Genomic DNA, 27,386 nt, shown 5'->3' with positions numbered 1-27,386 from the left:
TTTTTAGAAAAAAACTATATAAGAACCTGAAACACAGGGCTTGAAGATTGATCCATTTAAATAATCGCAAAGATTTGTTGTCATTGCATGTACTTATTACAACTTTATTTAAATTTTTAGCCATATAAATATTCATCCAATTTCCTTTTTGGATAGTGACACTTTGTATGTTGAAAAGCACCTGACGTAAAACCTGACCAGTGTTGTAAAATAAACTTAGTAAATCGAAATCAATTAAAAAAAAAAGAAATGCAATGTGTTGTGCAGTGAAGCGCCGCACGAGAAAATGTGCTGGGGAAATGAATGACTGTTCTTCTGAATCATTTCGACCTTACTTCGGTCAGTGATTTGATTGGCTGTCATCCTGTTGTGGGCGTGGTTTAGTGTCAGCTCAGCCTTAGCCTGTCAGTTGGAGCCAGATGAGCAGAGCAAAGTGTCAGACAGATACCTTCGCACTAAAGTAGCCTGCTATAAAACAAATGGAGCTGTTTAAGCAACTTCACTCTAGGTAAGTGCTCACAAACTCTGAAATATATTACGTAAGACTTATTCCTTTCTTTAGAAAGCTGTTTATCGCCCCCCCCCCCCCACAAATTGTCGACCAATGTACATTTTAGTCTCTTATTTTAGGGGAGAATGCACTTAATACACAAAAGTGGAAAAAAAAAAAGCTCGGCTTTCTTCTGTTTAGTGTAAATATTCGACGAAGTTTTACCAATTTTGCTGCCATTCATTTCATGTTGTTGTTTGTCTTGCTGCCTGGATAAGCCGAAATGTGACATTTTAATCTTGATAGCGTAACTTTATTGAAGAAGTAACCGCACCTCGCAGATAAAGTCTTAAAGTAGTTTACAACAGCGCCTGATAGAAATGCCTCTCCAGCGATGCAGACGCCGAGGCTCGTGTTGCACTCTGACTGTAAATTCCTCCCCTCGTCACCGTTTTACTATTAAAACATATTAAGAGATTTTTCAATCCTGTGGCTTTTGATACCGAAAGAAACAGGGACGGGGGGTTATTTTTTCCCCCTCATGAGATGATAATAATGACTAGGAAAAGAGTGCTTGGCATCACCAAATCCCCTGTTGTGTCTGCTGGAACCTGAGTTCACCGCTGTTTATTTCCCACAGCTTCCTTGTTTTAGATCTGAGCTTCCTGGTGCCGTTTAGGAGATTTAGAGGATCCAGGATAGCTTAATGTGTGCAAGTGATCTATTTGTTAATAAATTAGACAAGGGTTTCTTCCTGGTGAGCTGTCAGTGTTATTCTCAATACAGAAGTGTTTACATTCTGCCAAACTGAGTAATGCTAGTTTAGCTCCATAATCTGGTTCCACTTAAACTATTGGGTGAGGCTTTTCTATCTGTGGTTAGAATTGGATTACATGACCTGCTAAAAATGTAGTTATTGTTATGAGTCTATTTTTAGACAGTGATTAATGGGAAGAGGTAAAACATTTGCTAACATTTAAATACTCTGTTAAAGCTGAGTAAATAGTTGACATGATGTCAAGTGTAATCATGGCTGCAAAGATCGACTTCTGCTGTAAATACCACATGACTGTTTGAAATTACCTCTGACCTCGTAAATTACTCGAATGCAAATTTTTGCTGGATGGGGCAACAGGTGAGTGCAGCAAATGCGAAATATGTTAGTCAATAAAACAGGTAAGGTAAAAAGCCAGGTTCAAATGGGTAATGAGCTTGTCATTAATCACAACATGGGGTCTCTTATATTACACCAACAAAAGCAATGCTATTTCCAAATCTAAATTTGAAAAATTACATAATTTCTTTTTTCAGGACAAAAATAGTTGTCTCATCAGTCCACATAGTATTTTCTCAAAAGAACTGGATATAGTCCAGTTGTCTTTTGGTAAATGTGAGGTGGGCCTTTATGTTCTTTTGGGTCAGCTTTGTATCTTCCATGGTAGCCATTTTTGCCAAGTCTTTTTGTTATTGTTGTTGAATGTGGAACTCTGACCTTAACGGAGGTGAATGAGGCCTGAAGAGCCTGATGTTGCCCTGGATTCTAGACCTGCAACTCCTGGGAAGATTCATCATATTTTCTCCATATTGATGTTGACGCCGTTGTCAGGAGTTCAGGAGCCTAATTATAAATGGCTTTGTATCCCTTCCAGATAGATAGATGTCCCTTACGTTGTTTCTCAGATGTTCTTGAGGTTTTTTTAGGCTGGGGCATGATGTGTTGCTTTCTGAGACTTTTTTTGCCCAGGTCATCAGTCGGCTTGTGTTTGTGATTTTTGGGTTACCGTATGACTGCAATCAGGCCTGGATTTGGCTGGTGAAACTGAACCAAAAATGTTGTTAGTCACAGGCAAATTATAATTTAAGAAGGGGGTAATTATCTTATCACAGGAGCATTTATCCCTAAACCCCTCCCAGTTTGTTTGTTTGTTTGATTATCTGAAATGTCTAAGTGAGATAAAACGAAAAGCAGAGGAAATTTGTAATATGTAAGCATGAATCTAAAGCTTTATAAATGTGGAGTATATTTGTGGAATGTGGAGCATGCATTAATATACCCAAACTAATATTTTCTTTCATTTACCCTGCAACCATCATTCCATCAGGAGATATACCTGGTGATCAGGACTACTCAAGCATTTCATACAGACAGTCTACTTTTTGCATATCCTCCTTGTGCCGAACTCAGATCTGTGGTGACCGTGTTTCTCTTTCTGTCTTAACTGCTACTGCTGTTTGTCACCGTGCTGTGCTTGTATGTAGATGTACCTAACATAGGGCTTAAATGTGCAAATTCACTTTTTGCATATTTTTATACTTCCATATTGGTCTCTACTGCTTCTAGAAAAAGTCCAAGTGCTTTAAAAACAGTAGCCAACTTATAAAAACATGTTTTCTTACATATTTTCTTGTCGCTGTAACTTGTTCTGTGAAAAAAATGAAGCTCCTCTACCTCCTCCTACTATCTGCAGAAATATACCGCTCCCGGTCAGAAAGGAGGAATATTCACACCCCTCCCCGCACAACGCATGTGAATGCTAATGGTGGAGAAAAAACCTAACCTCACAGGAAAACTGTTTATCCGCTGCCACCAGTAACCATGCTTACTAGTCTGTGCATTCATGGTGGGCTCCACTATGGGGGGCCAGCTGTAGCGCAACAGAAAGCAGAGAGGAGGTTGTGAGCAGTGCGTAGACAAGTGTGATCGACAGTCATAAGACAATCCTGGATGTGTTTGGTTGTTTCTGACTGGGAGTATTTCTGCAGATGGCAGTAGGTTTTCAGGGAGAAGGTGAAGAGGTCAATTTTTTTCAAAAAAATATCTGTTTGTTATGATACTGTCTGGACATAGTGACTGTTTAAACAAATATGCAAAAAAAAAAAAAAAAATATATATATATTTTGTTGGTGTCTGGAAAACAAGCCTTTTCAAAAACCTGCCAATAATTAGGTCAAAATCAGCGAGCATTGCCCCATTACCTGGCAACTCACCTGGAGCTGCTCAGCTGGTTTTATTGCTGTATGCGCTGTACAATGGCTGCTGGAAAAGACAAATTTTTTTAATGTTGACCCACCAGGCAAAATTAAAGATCATCAAAAATTTACAGTCGTACATTTCTCTACTGCCATTTTCACAAGTATAAAGTGAAAGTGTAAACATTGAGTTGAAGCTCGGGGCCAGCAACAACTTATTTGGATTTAAAGTGACAGGACACCTCATTCTGAAAGGAGCTCAAAATAGGAAGAATAAGTCAAATTCTCATTATCTAAGAAAAATTATTCTTAGATAATGATTTTTATAGCCTAGTTGTTCTAAAACCTGGCCGTCAAGTAGCCTTGCCCTTCAACAGAGACATTTAGACATGTCTCTGTTCCAGTCTGATACAAATGATTGCATGACCTCCTCTGTAGCCACTAAATTCTGCAGAAGCTTGTTAATTGGAAGCAAGGAAACACCTAAAACATGCAGGATGGGGGAATTTGAGGAACATTTTTGGGAACCACTGGAATAGCCCATTAAACCATCTTAAACTCTTCAGGGAAACGCAATCGATGACCTTTTAAAACAGAGTTATTAATTTGCCTTTCACAGAATGAAATATGTATTTGATCATCTACCAACCAACAATAATTCTGCTGGTTGATATTAGTTTGTCTTTAAGAAGTCTTCCTATCATCCATTCATTACCTGTATCAATTACACCTGTTTGGAATTGTTACCTGTATAAAAACACCTGTCCATGTACTAAAACTAAAACAGGTGGAGACTCAACCTCTCCACCTGTAACCTCTCTGCTTCTCATTTTGGTAACTCCACTCATGTGTTTGGAGGACGAAGAATGATGAATATCTTAAAAACAGCATCCCAACTTTGAAGCACGGCAGTGCTTTGGACGTGATTTTCTGATAAATGGTCAGAACTTGATTGCATTGATGAATAGCGCCATGTATGGCAAGAGTTTGGGCAATAACCTCATTCCCTCAGTGAGAGCTTTGGTCATGGGTAATGGTAAAACTCTGAAATTTGTGGTGTATGAAATAGTTACTTCCCTCTCTGAGTTCTTTTTATCTTTGAATAAACAATGTCTGAATTTTCTTGCAAATATAGTTAGACTAAATACACCAGTAAAAACCATGAACGATAATATAAAATGTTTCTTAAGGCAAGACTTTGTTTGTCTACTCACTGCAGATTGTTTATTTGTACTCGGGCTAGACAGAAAAGTTTTTCTCAGAAAACATGCAGAAATAGTCATATTTAAAAAGGTGTGAAAAGTATTTAAAAAGCTCAGTGTGCATCTTCAACAGGGAAAGTTTTACAGACTTTATTTTTTCAGTTTGAGTTATCAGAAACAAAAGTGTGCATTTCTCGGCATAGTCACGTACTTGTGGGCTCCTTGGAAAGCAGAGGCAGCAGCCAGCTGCAATAAATGTTTAGTGGTTAGTGAGCATAACAAAGTTTACTTCAACTGCTTACCTTTATCTTAAAAAGTATGTGCCGTGGTGATAAATACAAATTAGGTTTGCTCTTCCTCGCTGAAAACTGTAGCTGCAATTGCAGTTTCCAATGATTACAAATGTTTTGTCAGAGAAATATAGAAGACGTGTTACATTTTAAATTTAAGTCATATATATTAAAAGGAAATACCACAGGAAAATTTGCATTGAGAACACTGATAACAGGAGTATGTAAACAGCTGATTTTTATCTGTAGTCTGGTTGAGAAACAGTACTTTGAAAATCCTTGCAGACAAAGAAGCTGTTAGCTAAACCTGTAACAAAATATTAAATAGTTGTTACAGAGCCAGCTGCTTTTCAGAGAACTGAGCTAAATTTGGCAACCATTGAGTTGTGAAATACTCCTGGGGAGACTGAAGTGGAGCTGCAGTTTCCTCACAGAGCCCCCATCCCTATGACTATCCCACTCAGCTCCTCCAGACTAGCCAGCAGCAATTAGGCTAGTCTGGTGGAACTGCACCTCTGCTGAGCTCATTAAACAAGGTACTTCTCAGTGCGATGCTGGTAAAAACGCTGTTAAAGGGTTAGTAGAGGAATGTGATGACTTCCTGAAGACAGAGTTTCAGAAAGAGAAGAACAGACTGAGGCTCAGTTTCAAGGCGTTAAATTACAAAGTCAAAGTTTTTAAGTCATATTTGATATAAAGCATTTTATATCAAAATAGTAAAATAGTTAAAATAGTAGGTAAAATAGTTACTTGATTGAACTATAATACATAATACGTGTAATTTGAACTTGTTCCTTTTTCTAAAAATGCCGTTTTATGTCTTGAAGAAAGTTGGCTCTAATTTAACAAAATGTTTACGAGTTTTCTTGTTATGTACTGTCATAACACACATTTTTCAGGTTTATTATGAAGCAGGAAATTACATAAACATTATTTTTACAAAAGTGACTAATTGCCCGAGGTGGGTAGAGAAAAATTATACCCAGGTTAAAATAGAACTACTTTAAATGTCTTTGCTCAAGTATAAGTACAAAGTAGCTATGCAAATAATTACTAAAGTAAGAGTAAAAATTTATATTTGGTCAAAATTACACATTTTCAGATTATAGTATGTGGTTTAATATTTTAAAATTATTTAATCAGACATAATATGCTAATTCTAAAGATTAAAAAAATGAATAAATACAGATGCATACCATAACTGCAAATAAACAAAAACAAATTTGAGTAGAAGAAACCTTTTTCCAAATTTGTTTCGTCAAAGTAAAATTAATGGAAACAATAGTTACAGTAGATAATGTACAGCAGGTTAAGATACCCCCAGTGATAATACACATGGTTTTGAACAACAAGCTCAGCAGACAGAAAATAACATTAAATTGATGAATATTGAACATACAATAAGTCACACTTTAACATAAACTTTAGGTGTCTCATGAAAGTCTGGTTAAAGCAAGCTTGTCCTTCATTCAGTAAAGTTAATCACTGCAGGAGTAAGAATAGTGATACTTTATAATAATATTACTCAAGTAAAAGCTAAGTTAGGAGTAATGTAGGGGTTGTTAGGAGTAGAACTCCTAGAAGTATAGTTTTTTTTCCCACAAGTTACTGAAGTAAATGTAACTTTACTTGACTAAAGTAAAGTTATATTTGGGGAGTAAAGTTTTTCAGTGCTTGCTGAGTTTACAGTAAGGCATAAGCTAGTTTCTACCCACCTCTGCCTGTAGCTGACGTCAGTATGTACCAGGAAGGTTTAGCTGTTTTTCTCAAACATGCAAAAGAATGTAGCTTCCGCTCCTGTTACAATTAATTAATGACCACTCTTGGCAGGAAGGCTAAAAACAAAAAATTTAATTTTCCTAGAAAACTCTGAACCAGCTAAAATAGAGTTAGCAGGTAAAAAATGACAACATTCTGAGATTGGTAATTAAACTAATTTGTGCATTTTCAGGTTTGCATCAGTGTTTAGACCTGTAGTTGTGGTCATCCAGGGCAGATGTTAGTGCTAGGTAACATCTGTCCTGATCATTCACTACTTTCCACCATGTCTTAACGTCAAGTGGCCCCATCTGCAAAGCCCTAATGGATCTGCTGCCCCTTCATCTAAACATGCACACATCCTAACCCTACCCAAAACTCAATTCACACCAGAAAATGTCCCCACAGGGAGCAGTGGTCCCCACAATCCCACATTGTAGACAGAAATAGGTCCCCACAAGGATATTAGAACCTGGTCCATGCACACATGTACTGACTATCATTGGTGGAGAACAGCTTCCTCAGATTGTTCAGTATCGTAATACAGGAACTCTCTTTGATTGATATCCTCTGCAGCTCGTACCAAATCTAAATGAAGTCTGTTTTTGCAATGTTTTTCTGTCTCTTTGTCTCTGTGCGTGTTTGCTGCAAAGATGACTGGCATGTTTGTGGCTGTACTGCTCTTCACTATCACCACATAGATTGTTTCTTTCCTTATTAAAAGAGTATCAACTTTCACTGTTAGCCCATAAATAAATTTCACACACACTTTCCTGCCAGGAAGCCTACCCGCTGTCTCTCCAGGCCTGTTTTTCAAGTCTTCCTTGGCATCTGTCAAAGGTGCAAAGACCAGTCCAGGTCTGGATGTCAGCGTCAGTGTATCCCCTCAGTGGCAGACACTGCAGGGGATTTCCAATGAAAGAACCACCTATAAATACAGTTCCACCCTCCCTCCCCCATCCACCTTAAAAAACACCACTTCTTTATTGCTCTATGAACGCACTTCCACACAGCTCTGCTGGGGCCTTCCTGTTTTCTGAGATGTCTGCAGCGTGCCGGAACGGAAATTAACTCCCCTGTTTTCTGTTTGGTCTCATTGTTCAGTCTGACCACTGAGGCGCACAGTGACAGTTGCCTGTGCAGGAAAACGAGCAGATAGATGTTTGTTGGGGGGCCGAAACGTACATCAGGAACTGATTCGCATTCACCGCAAACAATCAACAGTTGTAGGGGGAAGTTTGTTTCACTGGTATGGGGATTTGGCATCTCTAACAGTGCTTTTAGCTGTCTTTGTATTCACTGGCAGCTTTGTGGGCCATTCAACTGATTCTACCCACAATTCTGGTAACAAGAACTGTAAGATGAGAGTTTAACACGTCATCCAGGTTGCTGCATGCAGAGCACCAGTCCAACGAAAGATTTAGCTTTCCACAGTTTGGAGTGAGTAGGTGCAAATGTCCAGCTGGGTGAAAAGTTTGGCTTTCTGTGTTGGCTGTAGCCATATTTTTCACTGTTTCTGTTACATTTGTACAATCTCTCTTTCCTTCTGTTTTGCTGCTAAAATATAGAGAACTTTGTGTTGATGCAGCAAGCCATGTCTCTGCCATGCAAATATCTCCACATATTCCGGCTTTTTGAGGCAGTGTTAATGCATTTCCTGCTCTGTGTATGAGTAAAGAGATTAGTTTAGGATTAGGGAAATACTTTGTGCAAGAATTACACACAGAATCACTTGGATTTAAAAACAAAAGTTCCATTCAAAGCAGTCAACGTTAGTGGTCGCTTACATCTACTTTGACTCTTGAAATCTATTTTTAAATCTTTCTTCACTAAAGCGCAGTCTCTGTCTCAAATTCAGCATTTTTTTGGCCTCCATCTAAATATAGAGCATCATCTGCCCACTCATTTAGAGAGAAAGGAAGTGCCGTGCGTGTCAGTTTCTGCACTGGGTTAGAACTTTGTTTTATTTTTATTTTTTAAATAAACACACAGAGCATGTTCATGGAATCAATAATGCATTCACATTATTCACCTGATTTATTGAATTTGATGTGCAAGTAGTAAATAGAGAAAAAGAAAAAAAACATTTAGTTACGAGATGCTTTGAGAAAAAGTGAGACCCAACACTTTTGGCTCTCACAGCGAACAGAGTTTCAAGACAACGTAAATCAACTTGTGGCACCCGGAAACCTGTGGTCAGATAGGTTGCATTCACGTCCTAAAAGAGAACGATGCTAACCATGTGTCAGTCTGCAGCTTTTCTTACATAATGCAAAGGCAAAGTCTTTCTTTTGTTCTCAAATGAACAATAAGTTAACTATTTGAAGGAGAACAATGAAATAAAGACAGCATACCAGTTTGCGAAGGTTTGGAAACATGAAACATATACAGGCAAGTGTACTTTACAATACACTTGCCCACAAAAGCAGCCACTCCTACACTCTTGCTCATGGTACTCTGATAGTTCTCATCTCCTTCTAATGAACTCACTTGTCTTGTTAAAAGAGGAAATAAAGTCACTAGTGCGCGGACTCTACCATTCATTCTCACTACGTCTCTTTTTGGCTTACATGTTGCTTTTAGTCCAGGATGTGTATTGTGTGAACGAATGGATTGTGTACAGTCCAGATGGATCAGGGTAAGTTGGAGCTTATTATCACTGTCACCAACAGATTGAATCAGATCTTGGTTGCTTTGGTGCTTCATGTGTTGCTGCTGTTCAGAAACTAAATGTAATAATTTGCATTTGCAGCCTCTTGCTAGTCTTGGTGTTTTTATCAGTTTTTGAAGTCAACGTGCTTCATTTTTTATTTAAATAACATTTATACTACATTTTAATTTGGAACTACACTGTAAATCTTTATGTTGTAGACTTGTATCGTATGTTATTACTATTATTGTTATTATTATTATTGTTAATCTTATTTGTTTTATATATTGTTTTTATTTTTTTAAGAACTTTTTGTGTGAACCTTTATATCTCTTGTTACTGTTGACCTGAGTTTCCCCTTTGTGGACTATTTCTATTCTTAATTATATTATGTTTGAATGTTTGGATACATTTAAATGCATTTAGAGCTCATTTTCATGTGTAAAACTTGTGGAATAAGGAATTTTATTTTGGAACGTTGTAGTAAATAGTAGGTTTAATTCAGTGTGCCCTATATATTATAGTTATCTTTGGATTTAAATGTATTACGGAAGACTACACCACAAAATATGTCTTTGCTGCAATTATATTTAAGAACAAACATGCAAGTCCTGTGATTAGTACTATCCTGATAGGTAGATCTTTATTGCAACACAGAGCATGTGAAGTTGTGTTGTGGGTGTTTGAGTTGTGACTCACGGACATGTGTGGGTCTCGGGACTAACAAAGTAGTAAAAGTTTTTATTTTTAGGAGTAAATTTTAGCACCTTTGTGGAGGAAGAGTAGCCTCTATCCTGTTGTGTGTGTGAAGGCGTTTGTGTGGGTCGACTTTACCTTTTGTCCTTATTTAGTTATGAAACACTCTGGAGTGCGTAGAGACATAAAATGGCTTTTAGAACTCTGGAAGGTTTTGTGAAATTGAGAAACATTTTTTTTAAGAACCTATGTAATTTCAGTGAAACACCTATTAGACTAAGGAGCAAACAACAGTTTTATAACATTGAGTTACGAGTTACCAATGTTAGTGAGCAAGTTATAAACGTTTTGGAAAAAGTGGTATTTAGTGAAAGTATCTTGACATCAAATCAATTGCAACTAAGGTTGTTTTAAAAAGTCAATTTTTTTCACAATCATTACTAGAACAATTATTTATTTACGGATACTCATTTACGTCAAGATCAATAAAAACGGACCTATTCACATTTGCACAAATTGTTGCAGCTGAGAAGTAGAAACCTGTAGTAACTTGATGTCAGTAATAACTAAAGAAAATATTGTGCAGAGTTACCAGAAAGACAAAAATTTTACAGGCCGCTGCTGAATACATCTACATGGATCAGATCAGATGTTAAAGCTTTTGTTGTCTTTTAGAGTCATATAATATTTCAAATCACAATTATCATTACATTATCACTTGTGTGCAGTTCTTTGATAATTGGTTGGCTATACTATTTCAAGTATGATTAATTAATAATTGACCTTCCAGTAATATGAAGATGAGGACAGTTAATTGGCCTCCGATTCCCCTCAAAAACTACACTTTTTCTGAGATACGAGTAGTCAAGGGGCAGACTGGTTGGTAGGTTGTGATGATGGGGGCAAAAAAAGAGAAAATCATGAGTTGAGAACAACGTATTAGCAGTAAGCATGGATATTTAGAACCAATGTACAGTTTGAACATCAGATTGTTTCCAAGTTTCACCCACTTGACCCAATCTGTCACTTTCAAATGAAATCCTTGAACCACTAAAGCTGTAGTCTCTACATAAGTGAAAGTTGTAGGAGCATCAGTGTTACTCTCAACAGTGAAGCAAGTTTAATATTTCTATGGAGTAAGTCGGCGCATTGGAACAAACCTACAAACAACAAATCAAATGTCTTCTATAGAATCATTTTAAGCTCAGATCAGACAAGCAAAGATTGAGCTGTTTAGCCACCATGAATTGAAAGATTCAACGTGAGATTTTTACCCAATAACACGATTCACCACTATCAAGCACTTTGGTGGTGGTAGCGTTATGTCAACCGTCTTGTTCCCTGTCAGTGGTACTGGTGCATTGTACATAAATAATGGAACAAAGAAGGAGGAAGGCTACCTCCTATTTCAGGATGACACAGATTCTAGACACATCAAAACTATTTTATGAATGAATTAACATTAATCTTCTGGAATAGACTTTCCAATGGAAACATAAAAAAATTAAAACATTTAATGATTACAGCCCTGACAGACAAAAGTCAACCAGTTCATAGTCAACAGTGACAAAAGTTCACCAGTTCATATGAAACTATGAATTTTGATTAAAAAAAAATGTTGAAACAACCAACCAAAATGTTACCAGAAGCTTGTTGTTAAAAAACATAAAAAGGTTCAGATTCAACTATTTGTTTAACCAAATACAACCAAATGATATTTAATTGTCTGTTTGTATTTTTGCCTAAACATTTAATCATAATTTTAACACTTTGTTAATTAGAGAATAACCATAGTCAAATGTTTGGTTTGAAAAGTCATTGCTGTTGCAAATGGTGTCATATCACACTTCTAAAAGAATGGTTTTGAAGGGTGAATGTAAGACCAAAATAGTAAGAGATTTATGTTCATGCTGTGTGTGTCTAAACTCCTACCCAAAACTATAACTAACCACTCAAGGAAGAAGCAAAAACCTCATATGTATGTCATGTAGAGGCAGATGCATGGAAATACTGAGAATCTTATTAGACCAAATAATTACCACAGAATTGAGCTTTTAATAGCTGCAATCATCACTTCTATGTAGTCGTACACTTTTAAGTGAGCAACCAAAGGGAAAGACCAGATCACCAATCCAAATAAGGCTGTTTCTAGGAGGACTTGGTGTGTTTTCACAGATATGACAGAACAGAGGTAACACTTAACATTTGTTTTTGCAGCTGATTGGACCAACATGTACGTGAGTCCTGACCAACATGGCCCATTGGGATAGTTTGAGTAGCATGGACGCTTTACCTGGAACAGGTAAAGCAGAATTTTTTTTCTCCTTTTCAGACACTTATATGTATAAATATTTATGTGAATGTTTTTTGATCAACTAAAATTTATTACAAGAATAAAGTTAGCTTTTGTCCTAATGTTTAATCTTGGTTGCCAGGCGACTGCTCCCCTACAGTTCCTGAGTCAGAACTGTACCGAAGCCTCCAGGCTGTGCTGCCCCGTTGTACCGATCAGCAGCAGGGCCCAGACTGGTGTAACAAAGGTGGGCTTTATTCCAGTAAAATGAAAATAACCAGCAAATTCATGTTGTACATACTTATTAGTCTTTATAAGTGTGAACGTAGATCTTGTCTTTATTTTTTTTCATTGGTTTTTGGCATATGGCCATGTCAGGATACCATCTGCTGAGGACTTTGGTTTCTGTCTTGTTTTCTTCCATAAATGATTCCGGCTCATAAACTTTTCCTCTGTGAACAGACATTTAGTGCAGACAATATGACTCTTCCTGTAAAATATAGCCTTGCCTGTGGTGTGAAAGCTGTTGTGTTGTTAGTCATCAGGCTAACTTAGATCAGTGCTATAATAGATAGAAGTGAGATACAGTCACAATGTTTTTTAGTCCTTGCATTTTGTGTCTGTGTGCAGGAATGCTGAGATGGACACTTCATAAGAAGGTTCAAAACAACCCTGCTAACAGCTTATCTCTGCTGTGGGTGCTGATAAAGGAGCTGGAAAAGGTACTGTTCTCCAATTCCTGTTTAAACTGAAATACTTCACCCTGGGTTAGTATTTGTTTCTAAAATTTATTGAGCTTGCATTTAGTCACCCTTTGGTCAACAAAGACAGATTTATTTTAGTCACACGTCATCTGTGCATGTTTCTCTTCAGGCGGAAAGATGGGACTCTCGCAAATCCATCATTCCTCTGCTCCACACATTGATGCACGCCATCATTCAGGTACAGTTACTCTGTGAAAAGCTCCAACAGACTTGCTTGTTCCTACTTTTTCACAATATTGTTGAACACTTCTTTGTTGCCTGGATGCTTTTGATGTTTGGAGTTTTTTTTTGCACTGAGCCAGAGGAATGTCTTTAATTCCTGGAACTAACACCAACAAGGAAATTGGGACATAAAAATCTTGGCATTTAGCCCATAGAAAGTTCATTTCCTCATATTTCATTACTGGCATTGTGATACTTATCATCTGCCATCCTTAAAAATTGCTTTTTGTATTCCCATTCTACTCATTAACCCAAGATTTTTATTTATGATTTGTCATTTTAGACAGCCTACATCCCAGATGAGCTGTACAAACGTGTGTATGACTTCTGTAAGCGGCTACTGACCTATCCTCAGCCTTATTGCACCGTGGGCCTCAGCTACACAAGACAAATAAAAACAGAACGCTTCATTCCAGGTAGTTAGCCTCTTTTTGTGCAAATATCACTAATAGTTCAGCTCATAAATCAAATTCTGCTCAGAACACCATCCATATTTTAGTCGAAATACATCTGAAATAAAGGCCAAACTCCTATAATGTCAAATGATGAAAAAACATCTGTTGGAAAGCAGAATGGCGATGGCAGTATTCAAAACTTTTCCCTTATTTAATTTCATTAATTGTACTGACTGAAGGTGTTACTTCATTATTCAAAATGAGTAATGAATAGTGACCCACAAAATGCTTTGAGTGATCAGTTTTTGTTTATGTTAGGAGCATAGACAACATCACACTATGAGAATCAGAGAGCAGTAACTGTAAAACAGGGGTTCACTATTTTAAAAATAAGCCACAATGATTACAGAGGTGACATTTAAATTGTCTTTAGTGGCTTTTATTAGCATTTAGCACATTGCTGCAATAAAGATTATTAACTATAAGCATCATTCTCTGCATGCTTTCACCAAAAAATATGGATCCACTTGTAAAATTTCCAAATGATTGCAAACATTTTCAATTCCAGTATGACCAATGACAGACAAAATCTGAAAGCTTAAAATGACAGAACTGTTATGTACTGTTGTTTTTTTCCTCACACTCTTCTGCAGCTTCAATAAATTGCAGACAAGTTGAAACATGTTGTAGAAAATGATTTTTTTTTAATTCTTTCATTTCTGTGCTTCCTCTGCCTGTCAGTCACACTGAAGACAGATAACTTTTAGTTTTCCTTACTCACAAGTAATACATTTACCTTGTGAAATAAGACAACTTAAGTTACTAGGAGACATTATTGAATAGACGCACCTTTCCATGATTTGTTTGTAAAACTGATTAAATGAAAAAGGAGTTAAGGCTGGAAACACACACACACCTAATTATAGTGACTTCTTTACAAGTGAAACAACCTCTGTGATAAATATTGTTCATCAAAGCAGATGAACATGAATTAGAGTGGTTTCAGCCCTGGAGTTGTTCTTTAATGTGACATGCTGAGAGGGTTGATGATGTCATTAAATTCTAGTTTGATCAACAGGCCTGATGTACCAGAGGATGATCACAGCAGAGCAGAAGCTAAAAAATGAGCACTATCCTTTTCAAGAGAGGTGAGTTATCATTTAGTAATAATTGACTCAACAAAACCCGCACTATGGTTTCAATGAAACCAGTATTCTGTTAGCTTACTAACTTTATGATTCTGTTTTAAATTATCTGCAGGGTTTTTGTGTTAGCCGATCCAGAGGTCTTCTCTGGTTCCTTGATACCCACCATAGCGGAGGACTTTGAAGTGTCTGCCTCGGGTTCGACTGGATTCCAGAGTCCGCTAGAACACATGCGCAGCGTGGTTCAGCACACCATACAGGCGGCTTTAGGACCACAGCAATGCCACGGTCCAAAACTGGCTCAGGCACTCAGGGTCAGTAACTTTACATTTGTTTAAATGTTGTCTGTTTTTGCCTTTTATTCACAATTTTTCAGTTCCTTTTTCTCTCTGCTGTTATCTTGTGTGTGTTGTGTACTCATTCCTGTTCTGTTTAAGTGACTTTGCAGCTTTGCTTTCTGACTTTCCAGCTTATGAAATATTTTGTTTGACCGTCTGCTGTGATGCAGAAAGTTGAGTCACTTTAATAGCTGGAAAATAAAGTGAACGCAGAAACAGTATTTTCTTTTTAAAAAAGTAACCAAGAGAAAACCCTTAAAGTTCAAAATGAATAAGTAGCATTCTACTATTGACATTATCTACAATTTTATGTTCTGTAAATCAATAAAGATACTATTTGTTGCCTCTGGGAGATCATGCGGGTTAAAACGACTCGTTATGCAGGGCTCACTATAAAGATCAAGTTTGCTTCTTATGAGTGGAAATGCTACCTGAAATGACTGAGGTTAATGCTTGCTCCAACAGGTCAGATTATATATTCTGGTGACCACATTAGTTTTTGCTGCCACGGCTATACATCCTCACTGAGGGTGTGTAGTGTGAGAGCTACGTCTCCTAACACGATGCCTCAGCAAGACACATTCAGTAGCAGACAAATGAACATTTTGACTAATCAATGTTTTACTATGAATCCATCCTATGCATGCTTAGTTTCCCTTTTCCACCCCTCTGTTTAATCAAGGCCGATTGTTTTTGTTGTGGAACAGGACATGGGCCAAGAAGTGGAGCCATACTTTCAGGAAGTATTGGCAACTCTGGAGCAGTGCGTGGAGGATGGCTACAGAGGAGAAGGGGGAATACTGAACAGCCGTCTTCAGCAGCTGTACAATGAAATTGTCTCTGATTCTGATGCAGGTATGAGCTCTCTGGCACAAAGCTGTGTAGAAGCAAGGTGCAGCTTTTCTGTCAACACTGCACTGTGGACTCTCAGTCATCTCACCTCACTGGTTTTGTAAACATCCGCGAATGCCAAAAACACTTTACAGCTAACAGGAATAAAGACAGAAATTAGAAGCTTACAGAAGGCGGTGGTTATACCTGTAATCTAAAATTCTAACAGACGTGACGGTAATCAATACTTTATACTAAATCCCTGATATCCTGGTAAGGTTCTGCTGTAAATGAGAAACCATTGTGATAACCTGTGTTAAACTGCTTTGAAATACTTGACATGCTTAGCTGTGTGATATTATTGTATGCTTATTTTTGCATTTCCTTTATTAGTAGGAATTAAAAATTAGACCATCTAAATGGAGAAACGTTTTTTCATTTCATTTTCATTTAACTTTTATTTATCCAAGATACAAACTCAGTGTTCTGGTCTATACATCAGCAGAACAAGATAAAAACAAGAGACAATTTCAGCTATTACATGACATCTAGGCACAACATTTGAGTCTAGTAAAATAAATCACAGAAATCATCTACAACCAAAGGTTTCTGTCTCCTTGTTCTTCAAGAGCCATTGAAAACTGTTCAGTGAAAACAATTCTCAAACTCTAGATCCTTCTGCAGTTAGTTCCAGTAAGGTGCAGCAGGCAGAATATTTAAAAACTTTCTTTCTAAGTTCTGTGTGGGCCTTTGGTACACACAGAGAAATAACATCCTAGGAATGCAGACTGTAACCTCTTGAACTTTGTCTTTGGATATGAAGAAAAGAAAAAAGCAAACTGTAGTTTTAATTTTTCCATTACTATGACATGGGATCTACATTTTTGTTTTTAGATAGCAAGCCTTGGTGGTCTAACTCCTCTCTGCTGGGTGTAACATTACCTGATTTAAAAGTCTGAGTTATTTGATGATCTTCAAATACTTTCTAAGCTGTGCACTGTCTGCAACCAGGCTCTGTAGTCTATACAAATAAATTCATATACTTTACTGATTTTTTTTGTTTTTAAAAAGTAAGTTGCTACTACCCACTAGTAGCGACTTACATCATCACTCTCATTCGGGACAACATGGGCCATGTTTAGCACATACCTAAACTCTACAACCTTTACTTTTCAGTGGTAGTAATGGTATCACTGTTAGTCAATGTGCCCTAAGGTAATCAAGTTCATTTTGTGGACATTAAACATGTTTTTGTGTTGAAAGGCCTGACACACAGGCTGCTACAGAGATCAAACACATCACAATTTCCTCCATGTCCAAATCTGTTCAGTCAGCTCTGTGTATTATTAGCATTTCCGGATATCTATTTCCACTCTTCCCTCCCGCTTTTATCAAGTCAGCGACACATCCAGTGAACCTCCACTGAGATCTTTCCGGTCGGAAGACAGAAGGATGAATAACAGGGGAAATTGTGGATGTTGTGTACTGCTTTGTTTTAGTTATTGCTACATCTTCCTCTGTGTGCTGCAGAGCCTGTGTGTGGAGGACCAATGTGTGACTGCCCGATTCCCAACCCTGAGATGAGCTTCTACCTGTGGACCGAAGATCTAGATATCTGTGAGTAACTCAGACAATGTGGGGGAAAGTAGTGAAAAAACTTAATCTTATCTCACAAATTCATTTATCTTACAAATGTGACAGTATTTAAAGGAAATAAGTTTGCTTTTTAACAGCAAAATATGTATTTCCAAGATGCATTGTTGCAACAAAGAAACCAACAACTGGTCTGCTAAAATTATGTAAATCTTTTAAATGTTTTCTAACAGTATAGCATCAGTTCATTGCTGTGAATTCTGAAATCACTGCAGTATGAAGTCATTTGATAGTGTTATTCTTAAACAGTGGGGATTTATTGATCTTTTCAACAGAGTTGACCTAAATCTGTAACAAAGTTATGTTTTATAGTGTTTATATTCTCTAAATTTCAAGGAGTAATTATCACCTGACTGAAGGACCGTGTATGATGAAAGGTGTTAATATGCAAAGTTTCTGGTCCTAATGACACATAATTTGATAAAACAGCTTGAATGCAAGACTCATGTCTCAGTAAGTTAACAGAGAAAACTGTTTGGACAGTATCTACCATGGTGCTTTTGTTTTGCTTTAAAAGGGCGGGAGCTGGCCAAGTGGTTCCGATCCAGCAGCGTGTCAGAACACTTCTCCTCCTTCAGCCAGGAACAGGAGGACTTTGAGCTCGGCGAATCACCATTCACTCCAGGGGACATGCCTCGTTTCTCTATTATGTCCAATGACAGTGGCATTGAAAAGGACTTGCCCCCCAGTTCGGATTTCTCTCCATCAACTTCACTGGACAACCCTTGTATTGTTTCAGCGTGGGAACAGTGCAAAAGGTAAATTATATATATATTTTTTTTACACAATCAAATTGCAGAGATCATTTTTTCAGAATTCTTAAACCAAAATTTATTGATCCTCACACACAAAAAGAAAACATACACAATTATATACCAAACATAATTTTTGATTTTTTTAAAAAAATGTTCTCCCCTCCTGGAGGTCTTTGGTGGGCTCTAGTGTCCCTTATATGAAAGAATGTTGTAAACAAAAGAGTTCATGGCGAGGTCAGCTATTGTAGCGTCCGTCTTCTGTGGTTGTAGAACAAGTGCAAAGTACTTGCTTTCCATCTTCAAGCTTGACAAAGGAAGGTATGCTTCATCTGGTTTTCACCAACATGGCATGGTTCGGTATGACTAAACATCTCCACTTTGGTCTTGTCTTGGTCTGGGGGATGTTTTTCCGCCTGTCAACTTTCAAGCCGCGCTGAGATGTTATTTTTAGCAAAAAGATGGTTTCCTCTTCTCGCCAGATGTTAGAGCAGGCCATTAAACATTTAACTTTCCATATGCAGTTTGTCAATGTTGTGATGTAAGCCCATCCCTATCAGAATCTGGATTGTGCCTTAGACCTCCTCTTTTCTCTCTTTTCTCTCAGTGAGCAAGAGTCAAGTAGGCTGTCACGAAGACGAGGCATCAAACTGAAACCGACGGCTAAGGACGGTATGGCGCTCATGCAAGACACACTGGAGGACAACTCAAGTGCATCAGGTGGAGGAGGTCCAGGGACAGGAGGAAGGAGAGCAGCCACTCTGCAGAGGCGAGCAGGGACGAGCATGATGGAGAACCACTTCCCCAAGCAGCAGCGACACTTTATCGCAAAGATTGTAGTTATGGGAGATGACAGAATAGTGGGTCGCCTGGCTAAGGCTTATTACGTCTACAGGTAAGTGTGTCATATAAAACGTTTTTTAACAAATTAGTTAACAATTGTGGGACTGTTGTTTGCTGTCCCATTGAATGTGCAATCATACTAATGTTAGTGATAATGCCTAATTATCATTTATTTCACAATGGTGTGAAAAATGATAGTCCCAATTTTCTGATCTCCTTTTATTTGCATATTTGTCACACTTTAGTGTTTCAGAACAACAAGCCTATCTAAATATTAGTTAAAGAAAACATACGTAAACACAAAATGCAGTTTTTAAACAATATATACTGTATATTTTTATTATTGAAACATTAAGATTACAAAAGTTTAATATCACCTCAAGGTCACAGTTCCAGACTGTAATCAATTTCAAAATTCCTTCACTTTAATATTTCCATTTAAAACAACAAAAATCAAAACAACAACAATTTAAAAAAACAGAACAGGAACAAAGAGATACTATTGTGAAGAAACATTACTTGTACATAACCAAAAGGAAATTAGATATCCAATAGAAACTTCCTGCAAAATGAACCAACTCTTAACTACAGTTTCCTTTTAAACAAGCCAGTATTCTTGCATGTTGTGTTAGAATAACGCAGGATACCCGTACTGACCACTGGATTGTAAACTTGCTCATCTGTAAAAAGGATTGGGAATGTTAATCTTTCTATCTGATAGATTTAATTTCTTTCCATTCTTCCAGAGTGAGGGAGTCAGGACAAAATGCAGTTTCTAAACAAATTTGTTTATAATTGAGGGAGGAAAAAATCCAAACCTATATGGTCCTGTGCAAAATAAAATTATTGCCCCCAAAGCCTACTAACCAGTTGAGCCACCCTTAGCAGCAACAACGGAAATGAAGCATTTGCAACAACCTGCATTGAATCTTTAACAGCTGTGGGGGAATTTTGGCCCACTCAACTTTGCAGCCTTGTTGTAATTCAGCCACATTGAAGGGCTTTTGAACACAAACAACTTTTATAAGGTCATGCACTGCATCTCAGTAGGATCTAGGCCAGGACTTTGACCAGGCCAGTCCAAAGTCTTCATTTTGTCTTCAGTATTCAGACACTCATATGTGAAGCTGCTGGTGGATTTTGAATAATTTTCCTGCCATATGGCCGGACATACTCCTTCACGATTCTTTTGGTTGACAGCAGAATTTATTGTTCTTCCAGGTCCTGAAGCAGCAAAACAGAACCATACCATCACACTACCACCACCATATTTGTATGTTTTTTTCTGGAATGCATTGCTACTTTGTTGTTAGATGTGAACGTCACCACAGCTCCAGGTTGTCACCATTTGTGATAATGGCTCTCACTGTTGGTTCGCTGGAGTCCCAAATGTTTAGAAATGGCTTTGCAGCACTTTCCAGACTGATAGATCTCAATTATTTTCTTTCTCCTTTGTCCCTGAACTTCTTTAGATTGCTGCATGATGTCTAGCTTTTGAGAATCTTTTAGTGTACTTCACTTTGTCATCCAGGTCCTATTTGAGTGACGTCTTGATTGAGAACTGGTGCATCAGCAATCACGCCTAGATGTGGCTAGAGACAATGATACGCCACACAATGTTTTAACATGGAGAGGTCAATCACCTTTTCAAACAGGGGAATGTAACTAACTAATTGACTAATAACTAAATTGGCCTGGTGTTCTGAAACAGCTAAGTGTGACAAACATGCAAAAAAAAATGAAAATCAGGAAGGAGGGAAACCATTTTTGACTCCACTGTATTAAACTGTGATGGGGTGGTTTTTGTTCATGCATTAAAACTATGTTAAACATCTGCCTGATGAAACATATTACCATATCGATATGAGGTATGACAGAAGATGAACTTCATAGCTGAAAAGCTTCAGAAAGGGCAGCAAGCGTTATGTGTGTTTTACGTTTCTGCCTGCTTTAGCAGTTGATACATTAGCTAACTCTAGATTAAGAAACAAATGTGGTTTTCTTTTTTTTTTTCTTTCTTTTTTTTTTTTTCTCCGAAGAGTTTTTGCGGCGCTAGTGGCTCGTATTTTTTGTACAGTGGGCAGACAGGAAGTCATGCGGTAAAGGTCGTCGGGACCGGGAGTCGAACCCGCGACGTCCGCGTCGAGGACTAAGGCCTCCAAACGTGGGGCGTGTGCCACCACAGCACGCCCCGCAAATGTGGTTTTCTACAGAACATGACATAAGACACATGATGTCATCTTTTGACCCTATATGGACATCAGTAAATCTTAAGATAAGCTTTCTGCTCCTGACTTGAGATATAAACAGAAGTTCTTTGACTGCAAATGTAACTTCCTGAAACACAACACGTGCTTCACCACAGTTGTCAGAACTGGGCGAGCCTGACATTTCTGGTGAATCTATTCTGTGGCCTTTACAGAAAGCGAGAAGCACGGCGGCTTTTTCTTACAATGAAAGTCAGTCTCCAGTTCTACTACATTCCTGTTTGCCCTGCTCAGCTGCCAGTCTCTCCGGTTACGGTAAGACAACCTGCCCGGGTGAAATCCAGCCCACTTACAGAAGAGTAAATAAACATGTGGGAATTGTGAAACATGGGGAAAATCCTAATTGTGGGTAATTGTAAAACAGACCTATTATGTAGTTGTTGAAATTACTTGGACATAATTTTCTTAAAAAAAAACCTCCATTACATGTCTCACTCTAATTTATGGAGACTTATGTTTCAGACTAGATTTACAGTTTTTATTGTCGCAATGTTTTTTTTAAATGCTGAGCTCTACGTTTGATCCACTGAGTCTAGTCTTTTGTTCTATAAATAATGGTTACCATATATGAAATGCTAAATAAATGCAATTGAAATTAACCACTTTCAGTGATGCTGTAAAGCAGCTTGCTATGACATACTTTGAGTGTTCATTGTTAGCAAACATGTGGAAATAAAAGAAAAATCTTACATTGCTCTACACTATTTTGTCATTTTGCAGAAAAAAACCCCAAAAGGTTATCTTAGGTTGTGGCCTACTCTCTCCTACTATCTCTGTTGTTTTGTAGCTCTGCTTTCCTACAACCTGTTTTTGTTGCTTAACAGTGAGACCTTCCTCTTTTTTATGTGGAACATTTCAAACTTAAAGCTCTTCCGATGATTTTTAATGATTCTTCTATGCTGTTTGAGGGATTTTTTGTTTCATGTTCCTTATTTGTAGGTAAACCTCAGTCAGTCCACGGGGGATTCCTGCACTCTTGGTTCCTATTTGAGCAACGTGGATCCATGGTACAACAGCAACATCAACAGTTTGGGATGCATGATTCATAAACTGGCTAAATTGGTATGACATCTTAAAATGTATCTTTAGAAACTAGACTAATTGAGTATTCATTTACAAAGGTCACTTTTAAAGTATATGCTTACTTGGTGTTGCCAGATTCTTTATGGGGCTCACTTTACATATACAGTACAGACCAAAAGTTTGGACACACCTTTCTAATTCAATGGGTTTTCTTTATTTTCATGACTATTTATAAGGCAAGAAATCCCACTTATTAACCTGACAGGGCACACCTATGAAGTGAAAACCATTTCAGGTGACTACCTCTTGAAGCTCATCAAGAAAATGCAGAGTGTGTGCAAAGCAGTAATCACAGCAAAAGGTTGCTACTTTGAAGAAACTAGAATATAAGGGGTATTTTCAGTTGTTTTACACTTTTTTGTTTAGTGCATATTTCCACATGTGTTATTCATAGTTTTGATGCCTTCAGTGTGAATCTACAATGTCAATAGTCATGAAAATAAAAGAAACTCATTGTATTAAAAGGTGTGTCCAAACTTTTGGTCTGTACTGTATATCTTATCCAAATATCACTGTGTTACCCTATGTTTAGTCTGTCAGCATTGCAGCTGCTCTCTGCTTGAGCTCAAACACAGGAAGTTGCTTTGCAACAATTCTGCGAGGAAAATAAATGTGCTGAATTTACCAAAACCACAAGTAAAGAAACTGTAAGCACTGTTGAAACTGTCCCAACTGTATTCTTATACAGGAAACAGAAAAATCATCGAATGGGGAAAAAAAATGCAAATGAGAATTTGTGAGACAATTTGTGAATTAGTGTGTCAGAAGGCCCAGAAATCCTCTGGATGCTAATCCAAACATGCTCTTGTCTAGATTTCTTGTCATTTATAAGCAAAGCTTCTTGTACATTTTCCAAATATCCTTCTCAATAAAAGCCAGGATCAAATTAAAACAGAGAGGAGCATCCGTGGTCTTTTGAGACATTTAGAAGTGATTTGATTGACATATTTTTTTTAGTTTCATTTATAAAAATGATCTGACTCTTATTTTATGTACTCTTTTGTGTTGCTCATAGAGTTTTCATGACACATTGGTATCATGAGTGTGACCAGGCCCAACATTGTGCCGTCAGGTGGATTCATCTTTCATGATGTTTTTTTTTCAGCAAGAAATGAATCCTGAGAGACCCACAGACCCATTCATCTCTGATGTCATTGCTTACTACATACGCAGCGGCCAGCAGCCTGTCTACTTCACCATCTATTTTGTAAAGGTAAAGTCGTTTAGCTTTTTTTATGTTGTTTATCTAAAATGTAGATTAATTTTTAAGAAAAGAAAAGCATGTTCTGTAAATATTTTATAGTTCTAATAAAGTTTCCTTTTCTATTAGATTATATTCAACAGCATGACAAAGGATCCAGTGGAAGATGTGTTCCTTACTAACCTGGAAATAGAGTTCCCAGAATTCAGACATATTGCAGCTTCAATGAAAGGTGACCTGACAACACATGGATGTTTTCTATTGCTTTTCCTCAGATATTTTACACAGTGTACCTGCAGGTTCAATCCATTGTGAGCTACTCTTTGTTAGTCACCAAATCTAAATCACAAATATAAAAAGCAAAAAACTAAACCAGACTCCAGCTGCACTCTCTTCTCTTTGTCTTGTTTTTGACATACCACAAAACCTGATCCACTGATGAAACTACATAAATCATGTTTTCAAACAGATAAACACAAGAAGAGCGCTGGCTCGGGGGAAGTTTGTGGAGCTGTTATCTCTATGAATTACAAAAAGGTGAGCTGTATTTTTTTTTTACATCCAGCATTTCCTCATAAGATTCCACTGACAGGAATCTTTGCCAGATGCCTTACCAAATGCCAAAAAGTGCCGGTAAATTTCTATCTCTACTAATCTTTGTGTTCTGGCATTTGCTTCTATTTGTGGCCTCTGATACTTACTTGTTGTTCTTGTGTGTTTCCTCTGTGGTGTCCAGATGACATTAAGTGGGCGGGATGTTGATGTAGGAATTTCAGCGCGAACAACAGGCGCTCAGATTAATGCCATTCCCTCCTGCGAAGCAGAAGGTTCAGTATTCTGTTTAGCTTTTCTTGTACATAATGCTTAATCACAAATACCAGCATTTCAGTTCTATGATTCGTCTCATTCATCTGCTGTGAATAATCTCTTACCTTCCTGTTTGTAGATCTGAACTGTTTGACTCTAACACTGAATGAAGCTCCATCAAAGACAAAAGGCTCGAGTGGGGTGAGTCAAGACAGAACCACCGAAGTGATGAGCACCAAACGAAAATAAACTGCCTTGCAAACGCATTCATGCATTTTTGTCACATGAAAACTAAAACATTAGTTTGGATTTTATCACCAAAACAAGGCAGTGCCAATGTGAAGTAAAATGAAAAATGATACATACTAAATGTCATAGTATACTTAAAAGTGTGGTGTGCATTTAGGTTGATTCTAATAGCCATAAATAAAATACTTTGATTGTCACCTAATTATTAAAAATAGTCCGTCTGTGTCTCAGTGTAAATCCAGATGTTCTGTGAACTTTAGAGAACAATAGTGAACAAACAGCATCATGAAGACAAACGAACACGACAGGCCAACTAGAAAGTTGTGAAGAAGTTTAAATAAGAGTGAGATTATAAATAATACACCCTTTTGTGTCTGAACGAGTTTCAGGGTATTTTTTGCAAAGAAAGATCTGGGCAGGCAGATTAGTGTGTAGATGTCCAAAGCTGGTAAAGACTTAGCAGCTGTAACAGCAGTGAAAGTGCAACAGCACATTCACTCAGTGGGATGAGTGAATTCATGCCACTCATTCAAATGCCTCACTTTTCACATTTGTATTTGTCAAAAATTGGAAGCGCATTTATCATTTTTCTTCCATTTCACAATTGTGTACTGCTTGGTCACATGAAAAATCACAATTAAATGCACAGAAATTTGTGGTAATACCACAATATGTTCAAGGTTTGGAGGAATATGATAGTTTTATGTGCACTGTATGTAATGAAGCACCTAATGTGCATAATTTTATTTTATTTTATTTGGACAGGAATCAAAGATTCGAACAAGCAATATTAAGATTCGTACCTTGGAGAGGCGATCGTTTACTCTCACCCTGGACAAAGACAGTCGGAGGATTTACAAACATGTGCAGAGGTAACGATTTGATCTGTTACACACCTTTGAATGAAGATCAGCCATGACTGCTGGGTTTAAATGAGTGACATTAAATTTTGATGCAGCTTTTTCTGAAGCCGTAAAAACATTCCGCACACTGGTGCTACATTTTTGCACAGTTCAAACTGACCTGCTGTTTTGAACATTTTCATTGTAGCATCGAGATCTTTCCCTGTCTGGATCCTGGCTACTGCGTGCAGAAATACATGGGGTCCAAATTCTGCACTGACGGAGCTAAAGATGCTGGACTGAGCAAATACATGAGCAAAACTCTTCCTCTGCCAGTCAATACATTTGCTGGCATTATCAACTGATGTGTCAAAGTTACCCAACTCATCATCAAGGAGTAACGCTATTCTCACTTTGCTTAGTGAGTGGGAATGATGATCGTCTTCCCAATCTGATCTTCAAAGAACAACAGCAAAAGAAAAAACGGTTACCTTTCAGACCTAATGAGCTGCTCCTGGACCCAAAGTGTTTCACATCTGCCACTTTGCTCTTACTGACATTGATTGAGAAAGACTTTTTTTTTTTACAATTCAGAAGTAACTTAAGCACCAATATGATCAAATTCTGCAAGTGACTGCCTCATCAAGTCCACTGGTTTTACAGTGTTAAGAAGTTTTGTCATGCTGCAAGATGGGATTGACCTAGATCAGCATTGTGCTCTTCATGAAAAACCTGCTGTGCACACTTTAATGATCACAGATATTCATTACATTTAACTGTGCCTAATACCAATTATCAATATTGTCCAGAGAGACCAGCAGAGAAAATTAAGTAAGCAAATATACATTGATCAGCCACAATAAAACCACTTGTATTTAGAAGTGCAGGGTTTGACCATCATGCATTGTGCTTGTTCTAGAGATGGGAACCTGCGTTTTCAGCTTAGGGAGCATTTTCAGCAGTCCTGCTTAGTCCACTTTTTATTCAACCTCTAGTTTTTTGCGAAGAAAATCTGGTTTGTTTAGCAAGGAATGCATCAAACTCTAATGCAGACCAAAAAAGCTTTTGTTTTGGTTGGTTAAAAACAACCAAAACAATTGTGTGAATCTAGTGCTAGTGGGAGAAACGGCTAGTGGTCTTTTACCAAAAACAAAAGAGAGAGATCCTACAACCCCTAAAATCTGATGCCATTCCATTTTTGATTTAATTTTGTGAAGAAGGAAGTTGCACTCATGTCTTCTTCAGAGGTTTTTCTGTTGTCTCTTTCAGTTGTTCTTGGTGCAGCGCCACCACAGGTGAGGGAGGGAACAAAGGATTTGGTTCATTTGACACAGTTCATTATAAAAGCAAACCACCGTCAATAATCTCTGACAAAACATTATCCTATTAAATTGTGTGTTTGAATCGTTTACCAGGGATGTTCATGAACTGTTAGCTGCTAACAGCCTGTTCATGGTTGTTGTATCATTGTAATAATGACCACAATCAAATTGAGATTTGTATGAATTGACTTTGGATCATTTTAGAACAAGAAAAAAATTACTTACCTCTGAAATCTTCTTCTCTTCTGGATAAAGTAGGCTCATTATGAAGACTTTTACATTTATTTAAAAAAAAAATAGCACTTCCTAGTTAATTAATCCAG

The 27,386-nt window shown here is 37.5% G+C and overlaps 1 protein-coding gene across 2 annotated transcripts; it reads left to right on the top strand.

The window, feature by feature from the left end:
• Nucleotides 1–419: 419 nt before the first annotated feature.
• Nucleotides 420–26,949, top strand: pik3r6 (phosphoinositide-3-kinase regulatory subunit 6). Of its 2 annotated transcripts, none has more exons than XM_014476152.2 (21): nucleotides 420–508; nucleotides 12,274–12,358; nucleotides 12,492–12,596; nucleotides 12,980–13,071; nucleotides 13,223–13,291; nucleotides 13,619–13,751; nucleotides 14,809–14,878; nucleotides 14,991–15,189; nucleotides 15,921–16,068; nucleotides 17,575–17,661; nucleotides 18,215–18,455; nucleotides 19,057–19,344; nucleotides 21,715–21,814; nucleotides 22,499–22,621; nucleotides 23,748–23,855; nucleotides 23,973–24,075; nucleotides 24,313–24,380; nucleotides 24,580–24,670; nucleotides 24,790–24,851; nucleotides 25,665–25,771; nucleotides 25,950–26,949. In XM_014476152.2, exons 2-21 carry the CDS (start codon nucleotides 12,310–12,312, stop codon nucleotides 26,104–26,106), a joined length of 2,400 nt encoding a protein of 799 aa, XP_014331638.1. In that variant the 5' UTR covers nucleotides 420–508; nucleotides 12,274–12,309; the 3' UTR covers nucleotides 26,107–26,949. The 2 variants fall into 2 exon arrangements, with proteins under 2 accessions (XP_014331638.1, XP_023188859.1); XM_023333091.1 differs by lacking the exon at nucleotides 420–508 and adding an exon at nucleotides 9,238–9,348.
• The last annotated feature ends 437 nt before the right edge of the window (nucleotides 26,950–27,386 follow it).

Source organism: Xiphophorus maculatus, chromosome 5 (genome assembly GCF_002775205.1).
Source record: "Xiphophorus maculatus strain JP 163 A chromosome 5, X_maculatus-5.0-male, whole genome shotgun sequence".
Lineage (NCBI taxonomy): Eukaryota > Metazoa > Chordata > Actinopteri > Cyprinodontiformes > Poeciliidae > Xiphophorus > Xiphophorus maculatus.
Note: the sequence above shows the minus strand (reverse complement) of the source record. Positions and strands in the feature narration are given on the sequence as shown.

Excerpts from the sequence above, each read along its gene's own strand:
- pik3r6 (XM_014476152.2), top strand. The coding sequence starts at position 12,310 with ATGGCCCATTGGGATAGTTTGAGTAGCATGGACGCTTTACCTGGAACA. Across the intron at positions 23,856-23,972 it reads TCACCATCTATTTTGTAAAG|ATTATATTCAACAGCATGAC; the intron begins GTAAAGTCGTTT and ends CTTTTCTATTAG. Across the intron at positions 24,671-24,789 it reads TCCCTCCTGCGAAGCAGAAG|ATCTGAACTGTTTGACTCTA; the intron begins GTTCAGTATTCT and ends TCCTGTTTGTAG.